The sequence below is a fragment of the Canis lupus genome, chromosome 20, assembly GCF_011100685.1.
Source record: "Canis lupus familiaris isolate Mischka breed German Shepherd chromosome 20, alternate assembly UU_Cfam_GSD_1.0, whole genome shotgun sequence".
Taxonomy (NCBI): Eukaryota; Metazoa; Chordata; class Mammalia; order Carnivora; family Canidae; genus Canis; species Canis lupus.
The window spans coordinates 54,885,512-54,902,044 of record NC_049241.1 but is presented as its reverse complement, the minus strand read 5'-3'; the positions used below and the strand labels follow the sequence as shown (position 1 = coordinate 54,902,044).

Genomic DNA, 16,533 nt, shown 5'->3' with positions numbered 1-16,533 from the left:
GGAGGCTTCCTGGAGGAGGCATTACCTGAGCATTGACCTGACATTTAAGGAAGGGGTAGTGAGGGAGGCAGCTTGAAATCTGTCCCGCGGGAACACAGTATCCTGGGAAAGGTAAAAACACCACCAGGCCAAGCTCCCCAGACCCTCCTCTGACCCCAGTGAGCTGGGGCTTGAGCCTCTGCAGCAGGTGGGTGACCGGCAGGTGCATCGCTGGTCTCCCATGGGGCCTCCTCGGGGCTCAGCTCTGCAGCTGTGAGGACCTCCTCATGTTCTAACAGGTGTAGGCCGTGTTCACCGCCACCCTTGATGCCAGGGAGACCCCCCCTCCGGGGGGGGGGCTGGGTGCTGGCACTGGGGGGCCCTTACTCCATCCAACCACACCCCCCTGCCTTGACGACCGGCCTATCTGAGGTTGAAGACTTTCTCTTTTTGAAAAAAGGCTTCCCCCTGTGGAGATCCGGCAACTTTGTGGATCAACTATCGGTTTCTTCTACTTCCTGAGCCAGAGATCTGCACCGCCCTTCTCTCCCCTTCTCTCCCCTTTTCTCCCCTTCTCTCCCCCTCCATGTATCAGCCACCCCTGTGGCCTCCGCCTGCAAAATCAATCCCACATCCACCCACTTCTCCCCCCTCCTCAATCTCTCCCTGGTCCAGCCTCTGGCGTGGCGAGCGCTGCCTCAGGACCTTTGCACTGGCTATTCCTGCTCCCTGAGTGTTCTTCCCACAGCTCTAATCACTTATTTGCTTAAAAAAAAAAAAAAAGTATGTCAAGGATGGAAGCTTCGAGAAAGCAGTGACAATGTTTATCTTGGTCACCGTTGGGTGCCCAGCTACCAGCACAGTGCCCGGCACACAGCAAGCAGGTGCTCAATAATCATTCCTCCCACCACGGAGGAGGGCATTTAATTCACGGAAACTCGGGCAACAGCCGGGTTGTATTCCCCAGATTCCTGGTCGGGAGCGTGTAGCCATGGACACAGATAGAGATATTAGGGGGGAGAAAGGCTCCAAATTTTGGTTGCCTCCCTCTGCCTTTAATTATTTTGTCGACAAGGCTCACAATTCAGCAAGTCAAGGTGGCATTTGAGAGGGACGGTTCCCTTTAGCGTAGCTGACAGCTAATTTGTGGGAAGTTTAATTACAGGCGGCGTTAATTAACTGACAGAATGCTGGGCGAGGAAGACAGCCATCTGTTCCTAAAAACGTCCTCCCCTCCTGGGCCCCGGCTGGGAGGCGGGGAGGGGTGGGCAACGAAGAGGGCAGGGCGTGGAGGAGAGGCGGGGACAGAGGAGGAGGAAGGAAGCAGGACCAGGTGACACATCTGAGCCTTGTCGCTCCTCTTCCAGAGGCAGTCGGGGGTGAGAACTTGGCGCTCGGCCTCCTCCTCCTCAAGCCTCTACCATTTTTTTTGTTGTTGTTTTTGCGGTTGCCTCCAGCAGCCGCTGGGTGTGGCCATAAGTTCCTTGGATCCTGCTCCTTATTGGTCATATCACAAGGAGCTTTGGGTGTGGAGTAGAGGAGGTGAAGAGAGCACAGTCCTGGGCATCCACCAAAGGGGGTCAGGAGGGGTAGTTGGGACAGAGCCAGGGGTGCCGCATGGCCCCAGAAACCTGCCCTGGGAGAACCGGATCACTCTGCCCCTCGTTCCAGCACTCACGCTCGTCATTCCAACCGTTCTCCTTGAGGATGGCATGGAAGTGGTGCAAACCGCCTCCGGAGGGGAACTTCTGTGGTTCAAAGTCCAGCTTTGTCCCTTCTGAGCCGCTTAAACCTCTCTGGGCCTCAATTTCCTTATCTGAAAAATGGGGTTGATTATAAGAGGACCTACTTCCGTTGGTCTCTCTCGAATGGTCGAGGCCACGCACTCTGGGGCCCCTGGAGAGAGCCTTGCTGTAACCGGAAGGGTCCTCACTCGCTAGAACTAAAAACGCGTGTGCTGTTCCCTCCCCCTGGAACACCCTTCGGACCCCTGCCCGCCCGCTTCCGTTCTGTCCTTCGCCCAGAAAGACCCAGATGGACGAGTAGGTGGCCAATGCGTACTGCTGTCCGGACAGTCGGAGCTGTGACCGTCCTCACCACCCCGCCCCAGGGGGCCTGGAGGCCAGCTGACTGCAGAATTCAAAGTGAGAGCCACGTATTTTTTTTTAAGATTTTTTATTTATTTATTCATGAGAGACACAGAGAGAGGCAGAGACACAGGCAGAGGGAGAAGCAGGCTCCCTGCAGGGAGCCCGAGGTGGGACTCGATCCCAGGACCCCAGGATCACACTGGGCCAAAGGCAGGCGCTAAACTGCTGAGCCACCCAGGCGTCCCTTTTTTTTTTTTTTTTTTTTATAAAAGTGAGAGCCACTTAAACAGCGTGCAGTGTGGCCCTGGGCAAACCATGTCCTCTCACAGACTGTTTCTTCGTCTGGAACATGCGGGGTATCGCCCGGGAGCCCGGCTCAAGAGGCAAGGAGTCCGTGCGGAAAGAACGTGCCGTGCTGGTGGCCTCTCCCATCCCATACTCCACCCCTGCGCCGAGGCTGCTCCCCATCCCCCAGCCCCGAGCCTTAGTTTCCCCGTTTGGCCACCCTGCCCCGTAGAGAGGACACCGGTGGATGGGCGGGAGGAGGCCTCTGCTGGGGCTCGCTCGAAGCAGCCGCTGGGGAGGCTGGGCTGAGGCCGAGGCCCCTTCTCGGACGGGGCAGGTCCTGACTGGGCACAAGGGCTCTATGCACACTTATTAAGCACCCACTGGATGCCGGACCCAGCCTTTGCCCCTGCCCTTCTAGCTGCCGGGATCACTTTTCCTTTTCACGGTGCTGATTCCCACTGTCTCTGCTCCCGGTCTAGAAGACGCCACCTCCAGGAAGCCTCTCACATTCTCTGGGTTGGGGCAAGCACCTCCCTTTGGGTTAAATGGTGCCGGAGCTCCCCCCTTGATCTCCGTCAAGGCCAGGGGCTGGAGGCAGGTCACTTAGTCCATCAACAAACACCAACGGAGCACTTCGTGTCAGGCACTGTGCGGTGGGAACCCTCCGGGGCCCGTTGCTCTTGCTGCCCCCACTTTCCAGATGGAGAAACTGAGGCTTGGGACGGGTTATTGGTGGAAGCCACGTGGCCTGAGTCCTGGAGCACCGCAGGGCCTCAGTGAGAGCTGGTTTCTGTCCCCAGTGACGGGGAGCTCACTCCTTCACCTGGCAGCCTGGTTGCGAGGAAAGTCATCTGTCTTGTGACCTGGGGGGTGCCTGCTTCCCTGTGGTGCCTGTGATCTTGAAGGAGGCCCAAGCTCAAGATGAGGGGATTCGTTCATTCTTTCATTCGTTCATTCACTCCGTCAACCAACACGGGAGCCAGGTTCCACAGCATGTGCAGGTGGCCAGTGGTGCTGGCCAGCCTTCCTACCTGCTCCCCGCTCCTCACCACCAGTGGAACCTCTGGTCTTCAGCGGGACTGTGGGCCACTCACAAAAAAGACTACATTTCCCAATGTCATTTTAGGCAAGTGCAGCCACATGACTCAGTTCTGGCCAATGGGGTGTGAGCCGAGGTGGTATATGGGATTCCTAGGCACGCATCCTTAAAAGGAAGTGGGGAGGGGCATCTGGGTGGCTCAGCAGTTGAGCATGGGCCTTCAGCTCAGGCCGTGATCCTGGAGTCCTGGGATCGAGTCCTGCACCGGCCTCCCCGAAGAGCCTGCCTGTGTCTCAGCCTCTCTCTGTGTCTCTCTCATGAATAAATAAAATCTAAAAAAAAAAAAAAAAAAAAGGGAAGTGGGAAGCCCTTCCTCACCCTTTCCTCCTCATTGGTTGGAATTGCAGATGCAATAGCTGGAGCTCAAGCATCTGGCTTGTCCCAGGAGGAGGTGGCCACTTGCTAAGGATATGGAGCAATAATATAGAAGGAGCCCAGGCCCTGGACACCGTAGAGCCTCCATGCCATCCCTGCACCGACCGACTGCTCAGATTTATAGCCCCGTGTGCTTACTCTTCTCTGGTTGGGTCTTGGATCCCATCACCAACCCCAGTCCTGACTGCTACGTCTGTCCCTCCTAGTCTCCATATCCCCATGCTCACCCCCCCCTCGTGCCTGCTAGATGGAGATGCTTGTCCTCGCTTGGCAGAGCCAATGGGCATCCCCCGTGGCCAAGCAGGGAGCCCTGGACAATGTAGGCATTTCTTTGTGACATTACAGAGAGTTGGGAGCAGGTCCCTCAGGAGGTGGGTGTGAGTCCTCATCACAGAGCCGCAGCCCCTCAGGGATCCCATGCAAAGACCTCAGCCTGCCTCTACGCACACGCATGCACACATGTGCACACACACACGTGCACCCCAGAGCCATGACCAAGGGCCTATCCGTTGCCATCATCAATCCAAGAAGGGAGACTCTTTTCCTTAAACCACCTCGAAGTTTTCCAGCCTGGTCAGGAAGTGTGGGCAGCAAAGCACAGGTGAAGAACACTTTCATATGTTTAACACGGGAAACCTCCCACCACGCACACGTATTCCCCTGTGGGCTTCCCGACACCAGACTGCATGGCCCGAATCCTACCATGGCTCTCATGCTGCGTGACCCCAACCCACTACTTGGCCTCTCTGGGCCAGGACCACCTCATCTGGAAAGCAGCGACCTAGAAGTGCTGCTGCGAAGGATTTTCTCTGAGCTACTGAGAGCCTTCCCGCGGTTTTACTCAGCCCTCAGAATAAAAATCAAATTCCTTGCCCAAATTTACAAGGTCTTGTACAACCTGCCTCCGTCCCCTTCCTGCCCTCACCTCCTCCCTGCTGCTCCAGCCGCAAGGGCCTCCTGGCTGCGGCTCCTCCAACATGCCAGGCCTGGTGCTGCCCCAGGGCCTTTGCATGGGCTATTCCCTCGGCCTGGACTACTCTTCCTTCACATGCCCCTCCTTCTCGCCATTCCAGGGTCAGCAGCGTCAGATCCAGTGTCCCCTCCCTGACCTTCCTCCTCACGAGGCCGAAGCAACTGCCCCTCCCTCATCTCCCGGAGGACCCCTTGATAGGCCTGACCCTCCTGAAGGGGGCACCTCATCTGCTCGCCAGAACATTAAGCCGAATCTGAGCTGGCCTCCGAATCCAGCTGCAAACTTGCAGGAGACCCAGGGGACCGAGGAGCAGGCTATGTGGCCCCAAGAGGACAAGCTGGGCAAAGCCAGGTGGGAGATGTCGCCACGGGGCTTACGACCCAGTGGCTTCAATGAATAAATTGCAAGGCAGGAGTAAGAGAGCCGGAGACAGGGAAGCTGTCGATGGAGACCTAGGAGACCGCCGCCGACTCCAGACTTTATCTAGACCGTGGCCCAGACCACACCAGGGAACCCGCCTCACAAGCGTGCACGGTGCCGCACGCCCGCTGGCTGGGTAGCTGATGCCACGAGGGAATCGTTATTTTGAACGTGATACTGAAGTCTGTGAGGGCTTGAGGGTCTGATCTGAGGGGCACCCTGGGTGGCCCAGTCAGTTAAGCATCTGACTCTTGGTCTCCGCTGAGGTCATGATCTCAGGGTCAGGAGATAAAGCCCCGTGTTAGAAAAAAAGAGAGAGAGAGAGAGAGTCTTATCTCAGAGCAGGGGCCGTCCTCCTTGGCACTGGTGACCTTGGGGCCTGCTCATCATAGGGGCGCTGGCTGGGTGGGCTGAGCGGCCCCCCACCCCCTTGATGCCAGCCCCCCCACCCCAGGCATGACCACCAAAGGTGTCCCCAGACACCGGCCCGGAGTCCCCCGGGGACAAAATCCCCAACCCAGGTGAGAACTGCTGCTTTAGAAACACCAGATGTTTACCCCTAAAAACCATCTGGCATTTTCATGGGAACGACGAGTGAGGGAGGCGGGGAGAGTGGCCTTGGATAGGCACTTGTCAAATCCGAGTAACGGGTGCATGTGCGGGAGGATCGTTATTCTCTCCCGTCTCCTTGGCCTTTGGGGAAGTTCAAATCCAAGCCGGGGGTGAGTTCACCCGAACGTCCGCACCCACGTTGCTTTCTCGGAGGGGGACGAGCAAGCGTGCTGGGCCCGGGTGGGAGGTGAGCATTCTGGGAAGCCGGGTGAGGGGGTACGTGGGAGCTCCCTGTGCCACCTCTGCCACTTTTCTGGGAATATAAAATCAGTCCAAAGTAAACATTTTATTAAAAACAAAACAAACCAAAACAAAAAAAAAAAAAACACGTTGAAACGCAGAATGAAAAAGTGAATCAGAGATCCGAAGCCCGCGTGCCCAGGGTGGAACGAAGGCGCGGGGCGTGTCCCGGTGCCACTGCCGGTGTGACCACACAGCGGCTCTGGAGACACCTGCCCCTGCCCCACCCCGTCTCCTCACTCACCTGGGGAAGCTGGAAGCCACTCTTAGGGCCCAGCTGGGATTTGCGACATGGGAGGCACGAGGGGCCAGGAGCCTGGCAGCCCCACAGCAGCCAGGGCAAGAATCCGCTTTCAAACCCACTTTATTCTCTCTAGACTAGAAACACTCCGTATTTCCACTCTCCCCACCCCGATCTTGGCCGGCCAGGGGCCCGCGGCCTCACCAGGGTTCCGGGGGCCTCTCCGAGGACCTCTCCGAGGATGCCACGGCCTCCGCCACCCCCAAGGAGGTGGAGCTGCAGCAGCCCTGGGAGCCTCCAGCCCGGGCCAGCAGCTCCAGCCTTCGCGAGCGCAGCCGGGCCTGGATGGCCCAGATCGGGGGCCGGTGGCCGGGCAGCGAGGGGTCCTCGTCGCCGAAGCTATCGACGGTGGAGTCGGAGCCGTCTTCCGTGCCGGCCACGGACTGCTTGCACACGGGGCAGGAGCGCCGCGCGGCCTGGGAGAACCAGGGGTCGATGCACTTGCAGTGGTAGGTGTGGGAGCAGGGCAGGATCTTGAGCTGGTCGCCCTCCTCGTACTCGTCCAGGCAGATGGCGCACAGGTCGTTCCGCCGAGTGAAGGTCCGGACCTGGGCTCTCTGGCAGGGCTGGGGCTTCACCGCTGGCCCTCGGGTCCACCAGGCCCAGAGCCAGTTCCACAGCTGTCGGAGGACGAAGAGGACGGACGTGAGCAGGGCCAGGGCGCGGCCCAGCACCCAGGAGATGGCCAGCACGGGGTGGCAGTCCAGGTCGGGGCACGGCGGGTAGTCGGGCAGCAGGAGGACGTGGGCTGCCTTGTCGCAGCGCACGATGACCCGCAGGTCCTGCGAGGCGGCCTCGCCCACGAACACCGACGGGATGGCAATCTGGCGCCGCAGGTCCTCGTAGACGTGGGCCATGCGCACCAGCTCGTCGGAGCGGACGTTGTGCACGATGGCCGCCTCGAAGCCGGCCCGCTGGGCGTGCAGCACCTTGAGATCGAACGTGCAGTCGTACCGGCGGATCAGCACGATGGCTCCCAGCGAGCCGTTGCCCGGCCGCGGGCCCTCGATGGGATGGCAGGCGTTGGCCGGCTTGGCCTCCATCAGGTAGCCCCGCACGCCGTCGGGGGCCAGCGGCAGCCCGAACAGTGCCGGCAGGTCGGCGAAGTCCACGGTGCTCGCGTTGCCGTCCAGCACGGCCCGCACCAGCGCCTCCGACGGCACCAGCAGCGCCAGCAGGATCAGCGAGGCCTCGGCGGCCCCCAGGGCCGGGGCTGCCCGCGGCCACCCCATGGCCGCCCCCCGGCCCGGCCCCTGCCCCTCCTCCGGCCGCCGCGGGCAGCTAGGTCCCGCTGGGCACGGCGGACGGGAGGCCTTCGGGCATCTCCAGGGCCTCCCAGGGGCCCGTGGCCGGGCGGGCGGCAGGTGAGCGCGCCGGGGCGGGGGGGCTCCAAGGCGGGTTCGCAGGGCGGCCGGGACCAGGGCGGCCTCAGGCGGAAGCTGCTCCTGGCGGCAGCCCGGCGCGCATCGTGTCTCCGAAGGCTGGTCTCAGGAGCAGCTGACCCGCCCAGGCGGCCTTGCGGGCGGATGACGCTGAGGCCAGGAAGCCCCAGGGTTCTAGATGCCCCCGGCCTCTGTGACATCGTCCTGTTACATCTTGTCCCCAGGAGCCTCCAGTTGCCTAGGACTGGGGCCAGGACAGCATTCCTGGGTCTCTGACCTCGGGGCCTGAGCAGCCTTTGAGAAAACTTGTGGAACGCTCAGAGCACCCCCGGGTCCTGGACCTCACGAGGCTCCGGGGTGCCACAAAGTGGCTGGTGGTCCCCAGGGTCGCGGATCCGGCGCCTATACCCATCCTCTAGAGTGTCATCTCCCCGAGACCACCAAAGATCCACCAAGGTTAGGTGCCAATGTCACCCCCCCCCCCACCCTTTAGAGATACACAGAAGGACCCAGACTTGTTCAGGGTACCCCTTCCCCCATGAGGTCGGGTCTCAAAACCCGAACTGCAAAGCTCCTCCGTCTCTCCCGCTCTATTCACTCTGCTCCAGCCACGGGCACCTCCTCATGGTTCTTACAACACACCAGGCGCGGTCCTGCCCCCGGGCCTTAGCACAGGCTGTGCCCTCTGCCTGAAATGCCCTTTCCCAGGGCCGGCTCTTTCTCACAACTGAGGTCTGAGTTTGCACGTCCTCAGAGTCTAACTAGATTTGATCTGGGGGGAGAGAGGTGCCCAAGTCAGGGTGGAGCTGGCAGGACTGGGTGGTCCCTGTCTTCACCGCCTGGTAGGCCTCAAGTCCTGCACCAGCTTTATTCTCTGTGCCTTTGCTCCAGCCGGGTCCCCAGCTGTCCCCAACCCCACCCCCACCCCCGCGGGCCCTTCCTCAGCCACAGGACACCTCATCCCCCACACCTCCCACCTGGAGTCTGCCCCCTGCCGGGCCAGGCAGCCTGCTCCCGGCTTCATTGCTGGGTCTGCCATTCACAAGCTGTGTGACAGCAGGTAAATCACTCAATCTCTCTGGGCCCCCGACTCCAGATCCTAAAAAACAGGCATAACTATGAGGAACCCAGCTTAGGAGCCGGGCGGGGAGAGAAGTGAATGAGATGACCCGTGACCTGCGCCCAGCACTGGGGTCTGACCGTTTCTCTCTGCCGGACTGGCCCTGCCTCCACTTTGAAATCTTTCCAGTCAGGGAATTTTCTAGAGTCCCAGTCCTCCGGCCTCTCCCACAGCTCCCCATTGCCGCCCAGATGCAGGCCACACACCGGCCCACAAGCCCCCCACCCCCCATGATGGTCAAGACCCTGCCCATCGATCTCTTCCACCTGAGGCCCTTGGATGCTCCAAATGCATCTCGAGTCCTTGACCTCCAGAGCTTTGCAGACGCTGCTTCCAGCGCCAGGAGTGGCAGCGTCTCCTCCGTGGCACCTCGCCAGGCTGACTACTTACCCTTCAGGTCTCCTCGGTGGCCGGATGCCTCCCTGGGCAGCCCTCATCTGGCCACGGGGGAGAGGCAGGGACACGGGGAGGAGGCCGGCGGCAGCCTCGCCAGGAGCCCAGGCGGCAGGACATGGGCAGAGTCTCCCCCGGGGCCTCAGGAGGAACCGCCCCCTGCCAACACCTGGGTTGTGGACTTCTGGCCTCCAGAGCTGGGAGAGAAGAAAGTTCAGTGGTTTCATGACCCCCCCCTCCAGCCCCGCACCCCGGGGTGGTGGTTCCTTGTTACAGCAGCCGCTGCAGGCAAGGAACATTCCCTGGGAGCCTTGCCCCAGGTCTGCGTCCAGGGGAGCCAGCGGGGCAAGGTGTCACCCCACCCAGAGTGGAGGGTGAGTGAGGATGGGCTGGGTGTGGGAGGGCGGAGAGGAGCATGCTGGGAATGGGAAGGGAGAGTGAGAAGGTCCTGAGGTTGGGGGGGAGGGGAGGGGGGAGGGAGGGAGAGGAAAGGAAGGGGGAGAGATAATGGGGGGAGGGGAAGGCGGGGAAGGAAGGGAGGGAGAGGGAGGGGGAGGGAGGGGAAAGGAAGAGGAGGGAGGGGGAGGGAGGGGAAGGGATGGGAAGGGGAGGGGAGGGAGGGGAGAGAGGAAAGGAAGGGAGAGGGAGAATGGGGGAGGGGAGGGAGGAGGAGGGAGGAGGAGGGAGGGGGAGAGAGAAAAAAGGGGGAGGGGAAGGGAAAGGGAGGGAGGGGGAGAGAGAGGAAGGGAAGGGGGGGATGGGGGATGGGGAGGGAGGACTTACCAGCTGAGCTTCTGGAAGGAGGGTCTGACTCAAGGGCTGGAGAGGCCCGGGCAAGGCCCAGAGGATGCAGGACAAGGGCAGGTGCTTCCCCGCCCCCAGTCTCCACATCTCTGCACCGCTTGGCCCTTTTGCGAGGGGAACCAAGTCCCTCATTGCTCCTGAAATAAAAAGCAATTAGTGCTTCTGACCAGAGATGGTTCCGGCTGGAGGGCAGACTGGAGAGGGACCAGGAGGCCGGGAAGCTGCGGAGGGGAGGACGGAGAGTCCGGGGAGCAGAGACAGGCTCAGAGGGGACACCGCAGCCCGAGTGAGCAAGCGAAGGGGACTGAAGGTGCTTGTCCCCCCACCCACAGGGGCATCATTCCCAGAAGTCACTGGTGCTGGCGGCTGTCGTCTTGTTCAAGCCACTGCTCATTTCCCTAAGGGACGGGCCTGGGCCCCGCTGGAATCCTACATCTGTGTCTTTGCATTTTTCAAGTCCCAGCCCTTTGTGGTGAGAGACTTGGGGTTTTATGTTGTGATTCTCACCACGGCCTTAAGGGAAGACGATGGGAGCGTGGATATTTAGGGGATGTTTGGTAAGTAGAGGAATGACGGACGATTATGGGGGAAAAGGCAGAGAAAGGTTCTCCAAAGACGGCAGCTGATAACGAGGCGTCTTGGTTTCCTAGGGCTGCGCAGCAGAGCACCGCGAGCTGGGCGGCTGAGAACATCCGAAATTTATTTTTTTCCAAGTTCTGGAGACCAGAGGTCCACGATCAACCTGTCGGCAGCGTGTACCTCCCCCACCCCCCGACCCCCTCGAGGGCTCCTCTAGCTGCTGGAACCTGCTCTGCCCACGTGAGCCAGCCAGTGAGCACCCCTGGGAGCGGCCCCGGACCCACGACCGGTGGGACCCCGTGGACCAACACTCCATCTCTCGCGCTCCTCAGGCGATCAGATGAAATGGCTTTGGGGTGCGTGTCCCTCACCACCTCCTTGAGGACCCCAGTGGGACTGAGCTCCAGCTGCCCCCATGCTGACTGTGCTTCCTTGAAGTTGCCCTCCCTTTCCTGTGTCTGACACATACACACACACCCCACTCCCCTCCCAGGGATTTCTGAAATCACTGCCAACATCACTAATCTCATTTCAAATTCTTGTCTCAGGATCTGCTTCTGAGGGGAGCCGAAACTAGGAGGCCGCCTGAGAACAGAGCCGGTGCATAAGAAAACAGAACAAAGAGACCGAGAGACGCCCAGGTGCTAGAAACATCGTCTGCACATCTGGATCGAGCTGAGCCTGAAGGCCACCTGGGAGATGAAATAATACATCCCCCCCCCCTTTTTTTTTTGGCTGAAAGGAGATTTCTGTCCCCACACAATTAACCTCCCAGGGAAGAGGTGAGGCTTCCAGAACCTCACCCGAGAAGGGACACCCGGCACAACTGTAAGCCTGATATTCTATTTCTGCTTCACCCACCTCTACCTGCCACCCAATGTTTGCAGGGGGAGCCTCCTTTCGCGGTGCTGGCGGGGGCACGCTGAAGGTGTCCGGCTCCTCAGGCTGTTAGAAAACACATGTCAGATGGGGTGACGGGATGTGTCCCGGAGCTCAGAGTCACATGTAGTCGCGTGTCCTTCCCTCCTTCCTCCCGCATCCCCGCATCCCCTGTTGCACTCAGTGTCCAACTTGCCCCCCTCTGCGAGGAATGCCCTGGGGGTCGGGGGGGCAAGGTGTGCAAGGGGTCAGGCAGGGAGAAGCCGTCCACCCGCAGCCAGACCCGGGCCCCTCTGTCTCTCGGTCTCTCCTCTCCGGGCATCTCTGTTCCCGTCTCCCCTTGTGTTTCTCTCACTTACTCTCTCCTGCCTGTCGTGTTTCCTTCGGTGGCTCCGTGTCTGTCCCTTCGGCCCCGCGATGATGTGGTTGGCCTCCGTCTCCCCCCGCCGCGCCCTTGGAGCCCGACAGTGGCCCTCGCTGACCCAGCAGGCTGCTCCTCCCCTCGGACCGCTCACCTTCGGGGGGACAGATGCACAGTCAGCAGAGGCCTTCTGAACACCGTCCCCCAGGGGCCACCCACTGCCCTTTGGGCTTGCCACTCTGCTTTTCCCCGTGGCCCCCAGGAGCCAGCGAGCCTGCAGAGAGGAGACGATCATCCCAAAGGCTGCAGCCGACGAGGGGGGCCGGACTGCCTTCCTGGCCCCAGAGCCCCGGGTCATCCTGCCCCGCAGGCCCGGCGTCGGCTGCAAACCAACAGCGGCCTCGCTGTTTGGCCAGACTCCCCCCTTTCTCTTCCTACCTCCCCCCATCCCCCCGCAGAAGGCATTTCTGAGCAGAGGGATCTGTCTGTCTGTCTGCCTGGGACAACGTGCGAGGCGCCCGACGACGCACCATGGTGACCAAGACAAAACCCCTGACCTTACGGAGCTTCTGTTCCAGCTGAGAAGAGGGAAGACAGCCAAACAACGAATTAGCTTAATGAATAAAGCAGCCATCAGACGAATCATTTCAGGGTGTGACGTGCAGCGAAGGAAATCAAGCGGGGGGCAGCGTTTGCGGGGGTGGAGTGGGGGGGCGCTCAAGGAAAGTCTCCCTGAGGCACGCACGTTTGAATGGGAAGAGGGAAGAACTTTGCTTCTAGAACATTCCTGGGGCGCCACCAAATCACACTCCACCAAACTGACCTGGGGTTTGCCGATCGGCGTCATTTCATTTTATTTGCTCATCAAATGTTTGCTGGGGACCCACTGTGTGCAAGGCACTGGGCCTGGACGCTGGGGACACTGAAGTGACCAGGACAGACCCAGTCAGTCGCCACCCGCCCGGGGCTCAGTCCAGGGGAGGAGCAGGGCCTCCAAACAAATGAACAAGCATATTTCAAACAGTGGTGGCGAGTCCCATGACAGAAGTAAGACAACGAAGAGACGCGATCAAGTGTCTGCGAGACAAGAAATCGTGGGCAAGAGCGTGAGGACAAGCAGGGTGTTGGCAGGGTGTCAAAGCAGCGCTCCCGAGATCCTTAGGAATTCGGAAAGTAAAACGGGAATTTTCCAGTGGGGGAGCCTGCGTTGGGGGGGCGGGGACAGACACGGTGGTCACCGTGGGATCAAGGTTAACATCAAGGAGACGCATCCGCTTCCAGGGGCTTGGCCTTCTGCACGGGGGACACATTGTCGTCCCTGCCTGCCCCACCCCCACCCTGTTGCCATACGCGGGATCCGGGTGGAGATGCCCAACCTGGGCTCATCGTGAGCCAATTCCAGATGGACCCGAACTGAGGGATGTCCCACAAAACTCGTGGCCAGTGCTCTTCCTAGGTGCCAAGGTCATAGAAGATGAGGACACTGTCCCAGAGCGCAGGGCGCCACCGGGCAGATGCTCTGACAAGGTACAGGGAGCGGCTCTGGGTGGGATCCTGGGTCAGGAAGGGGACCCCCACAGGGAAACTCGTCAAACCTGAATGAGTCCTGTAGGTTTGTTAGCAATGCTGTGCCCCCACTAGTTTCCTGGTTGTTTTGTGTTTTGTTTTTTTTTTAAGATTTTATTTATTTATTCATGAGACACGGAGAGAGGCAGAGACACAGGCAGAGGGAGAAGCAGGCTCCCTGTGGGGAGCCCGATGCGGGACTCGATCCCGGGACCCCGGGGCCACGGCCTGAGCCGAAGGCAGACGCTCAACCGCTGAGCCACCCAAGCGTCCCAGTTTCCTGGTTTTGATCATCAGGCCGAGTTATGTAAAAACGTCACCACTGGGGAGAGCTGGGTGCGGGGTGTGCAGGGATTCTGGATTCCCTGCGGCGGGTCTCCATGAAGCCCTCGTGTAAATCTAAAATTATTTCATAACAAAGCTTTTAAAAGACCCAGACAGCCTTAAGGAAAAGAAGACGAAGGAAGAGAAAGAGCCTCAGCCGGTGGCTGGAGGGTGGTCAGGGGAGTCCTCTCTGAGTGGGTTGGCATTTAAGCCAAGACTGGAGGGACGCCTGGGGGGTGCAGCGGGGGGGCTCAGCGGTTGAGCGTCTGCCTGATCCCGGGGTCTCCCCGCAGCGAGCCAGCTTCTCCCTTTGCCTGTGTCTCTGCCTCTCGTGAATAAATAAATACAATTTTTTAAAAAATTATTTCAATGAGGCAAATTTTTTAAAGATTTTATTTTTAAGGAATCTCTACACCCAGCAGGGGGCTCGAACTCACAACCCCGAGATCAAGACTCACACGCTTCTCCCACCAAGCCAGCCGAGTGCTCCTCAATGAGGCGAACCCTAGCAATTCGGTTCCTGACTCCCGCTTGCCACAATTCAAGTCCCCTGTAGCCACATGGGGTGGGAAGGGGGGAGGGACGGTGTTGGGTGGGCACAGGTCTAGAACATTCTGTCATCGCCAACAATTGTATTGGACGGCCCTGCGCTGGGGAATTTTAAACAAAGAGAGGGACGCAATCTGACGGCGAGTCTAGGAAAAGGCCTCCGCTGCTGAGGAAAAGCAGCCAGTTTGGGGTTCACGGAGGCGGAATCTGGGAGCGCAGGGAGGATGCAGGGGGCGAGCATCCGGGTTTGGGGGAGCAGAGGCCCAGACCAGTGCAGTAGCCAGCGGGGGCGGAGCAGAGCTGTTTGGAAGCAGCATCACCAGGGAGTCCTGACCATTTGAGGGGGAAGAGGGGGACCCGGACTCTGCCGCAAGCCCAGGTGGAGGCAGGACGGCCCCCGACTCTGGAGAAGCAGCCAGCTCAGGGACAGACCCTGCGCTCTGTCTGGGCCCTGCTGACCTGGGGGGTCAGGGGAAGCCCAGGGGGCCGCCCTGTCGGCAGGTGGCCGGTCGCAGCAGCAGCCCCAGGGCGGCCCTGGGATCGCGGGGCGCTCGGGCCCAGCTGGCGACTGCCGGGCCGGGGTGTGACTTGTCAGGCGGCCGCGGAGCCGCGTCCCCAGGCTCAGAGGCACAGCTTGCCTAAATGCTAACAAGTTTTGCCTCCAAATGGTGGCGGGGTGTGCGCGTGTGTATGTGTGTATTTAATTCTGGAATGAATTTAATTCTAATTCCGCCGACTTTGGGGATGGGAAACAGCTGTCTTAATGAGTTAAACAGTGGGTTTAAAATAGCGAGCATCTGTTCGCCGTCTGAGCCAGCACCCGCGGAGGCCACTCCGAGCCTCTGAGCTCACGGTTCCGGGGCCCTGGTGGCAGCTCCGGGGACGGCGGGAGACATGGCCTGGGATGTGGGTTCGAATCCAGCCATCCCCACCCCCGGGATTTCTCTGCACAGAGGGAGCTGTTTGCCCGCCTCACCAAACGGCACCCCGCGCCGGGATTGCAGCTGTCAGGCGGGCCCCCCCCCCATTACGGGTGCGACAGGCCCGTGAGAACAGACCCCCGGGCTTCACACGCTTCCCAGCCATGTGGCCTGAATCACTCTGCGCCTCAGTGTCCCCGTCTGACAATGGAGGTGAGGACAGTGCCTCACGCAGGGAGTCGGGAAAAAGTTTAGATGAGCTGCCACATGTTAAACGTGGTGCCTGGTAGAGGGTGGATAGAAGTTGAAAGAGCAAAGAGGGCTAGGGAGAGGACAGAAGAGGGTGACAGATCCCACAGAGGGTCTGGGTGGGGCTGACTTGCACAGGGAGGTCAGGGAGGTCAGGGAGGTGAGCCCTCCAGGCAGGGGGAAGAGCAGGTGCAAAGGCCCTGAGGCAGGACTATGTGCAAATAGCAAGGAGGCCAGCGTGGCTGCAGCAGGAGTAGGGCCAGAATTCGCACCAGGCTTCAGTTGCATTAAGAGGGTTTGAGCTTTATCCCAAAGGCACTATGGAGGTGGTTTCGGGGTGGTGGGGGGGTGCAGGGAGCAAGATCTGATCTGCAGCCAGACGTAATGTCTCTCATCTGGGCGTTTGTGTGAGCATCTACCGGACACCTGGGCCTCCGGGGATGATAGGCAGGAACAGACCCCACGCGTGGCCAAGTTGAGGGAAAGGGAGACGCTGGGCACGCGCACGTGCTTCCATCCCAGTTCAACATGGAGCAGCCCCCAGTGACACTCTGGGCACAGACAGCCCTGGGGTGGAATCCCAGCTCTGCCACTGTCCTACCATAGGATCTGTCCTCAGTTTCCCCTTCTTGTCACTGAGTTGTCTCATGGACGGGGCAAGGTGCACGCCTAGACCTTCACACGCACGCTCAGCCCTAATCCCTTCAACAGTGAACCAGGCGCCAACCATATGGCCCCGCGGTTTCACCCCCCCCAGGGATTTACACTAGAGAAACCAGAGCCCCCCGCCCCCGTCCACGCAAAGGCTTGAGCCCTTGTGTTCAGGGCAGCGGTCGCCATCGCCCCGCCTGAGAGCTGCCCACGGTCCGTCAAGCGGCGGCGAACGAAGAAACAAGCGGTGGTTCATGCGCACCGTGGAACTTTCCTCGGCCGTGAGAAGACACAAGAGTGCTCGGCCTGCGACAGCACAGGGGAACATCAGAGTCCTCAGAGTCCGACACGGGCGGGAGGGGCCGGGCGCAAAAGGTGC

At 60.2% G+C, this 16,533-nt stretch overlaps 2 protein-coding genes across 17 annotated transcripts; one reads left to right on the top strand and one right to left on the bottom strand.

Annotated features, from left to right (window-relative positions):
• Positions 1 to 6,149: 6,149 nt before the first annotated feature.
• ZNRF4 (zinc and ring finger 4) lies at positions 6,150 to 7,959 on the bottom strand. The gene is made up of 2 exons (XM_038565389.1): positions 7,942 to 7,959; positions 6,150 to 7,858 (listed from the first exon to the last, which is right to left on the bottom strand). The coding sequence occupies exons 1-2, from the start codon at positions 7,957 to 7,959 to the stop codon at positions 6,518 to 6,520; spliced, it is 1,359 nt and encodes a 452-aa protein (XP_038421317.1). The 3' UTR covers positions 6,150 to 6,517.
• On the top strand, positions 7,960 to 12,540 carry LOC119864773. 16 transcript variants are annotated; one of them, XM_038567671.1, is made up of 6 exons: positions 7,960 to 9,646; positions 10,409 to 10,547; positions 10,791 to 10,895; positions 10,988 to 11,011; positions 11,204 to 11,296; positions 11,398 to 12,540. In XM_038567671.1, exons 1-5 carry the CDS (start codon positions 8,924 to 8,926, stop codon positions 11,230 to 11,232), a joined length of 1,020 nt encoding a protein of 339 aa, XP_038423599.1. In that variant the 5' UTR covers positions 7,960 to 8,923; the 3' UTR covers positions 11,233 to 11,296; positions 11,398 to 12,540. The 16 variants fall into 16 exon arrangements, 14 of the variants coding, with proteins under 14 accessions (XP_038423599.1, XP_038423598.1, XP_038423597.1 ...); XM_038567670.1 differs by having other exon boundaries at positions 10,791 to 10,907; XM_038567669.1 differs by having other exon boundaries at positions 10,409 to 10,548; positions 10,727 to 10,895.
• Positions 12,541 to 16,533: the final 3,993 nt, after the last annotated feature.

Coding starts and splice junctions, on each gene's coding strand:
- LOC119864773 (XM_038567665.1), top strand. CDS start 8,924: ATGACCCGTGACCTGCGCCCAGCACTGGGGTCTGACCGTTTCTCTCTG. Junction 9,647..10,408: donor CACCCCACCCAGAGTGGAGG/GTGAGTGAGGAT, acceptor CCCCACCCACAG/GGGCATCATTCCCAGAAGTC. Junction 10,549..10,726: donor TCAAGTCCCAGCCCTTTGTG/GTGAGAGACTTG, acceptor TTGGTTTCCTAG/GGCTGCGCAGCAGAGCACCG.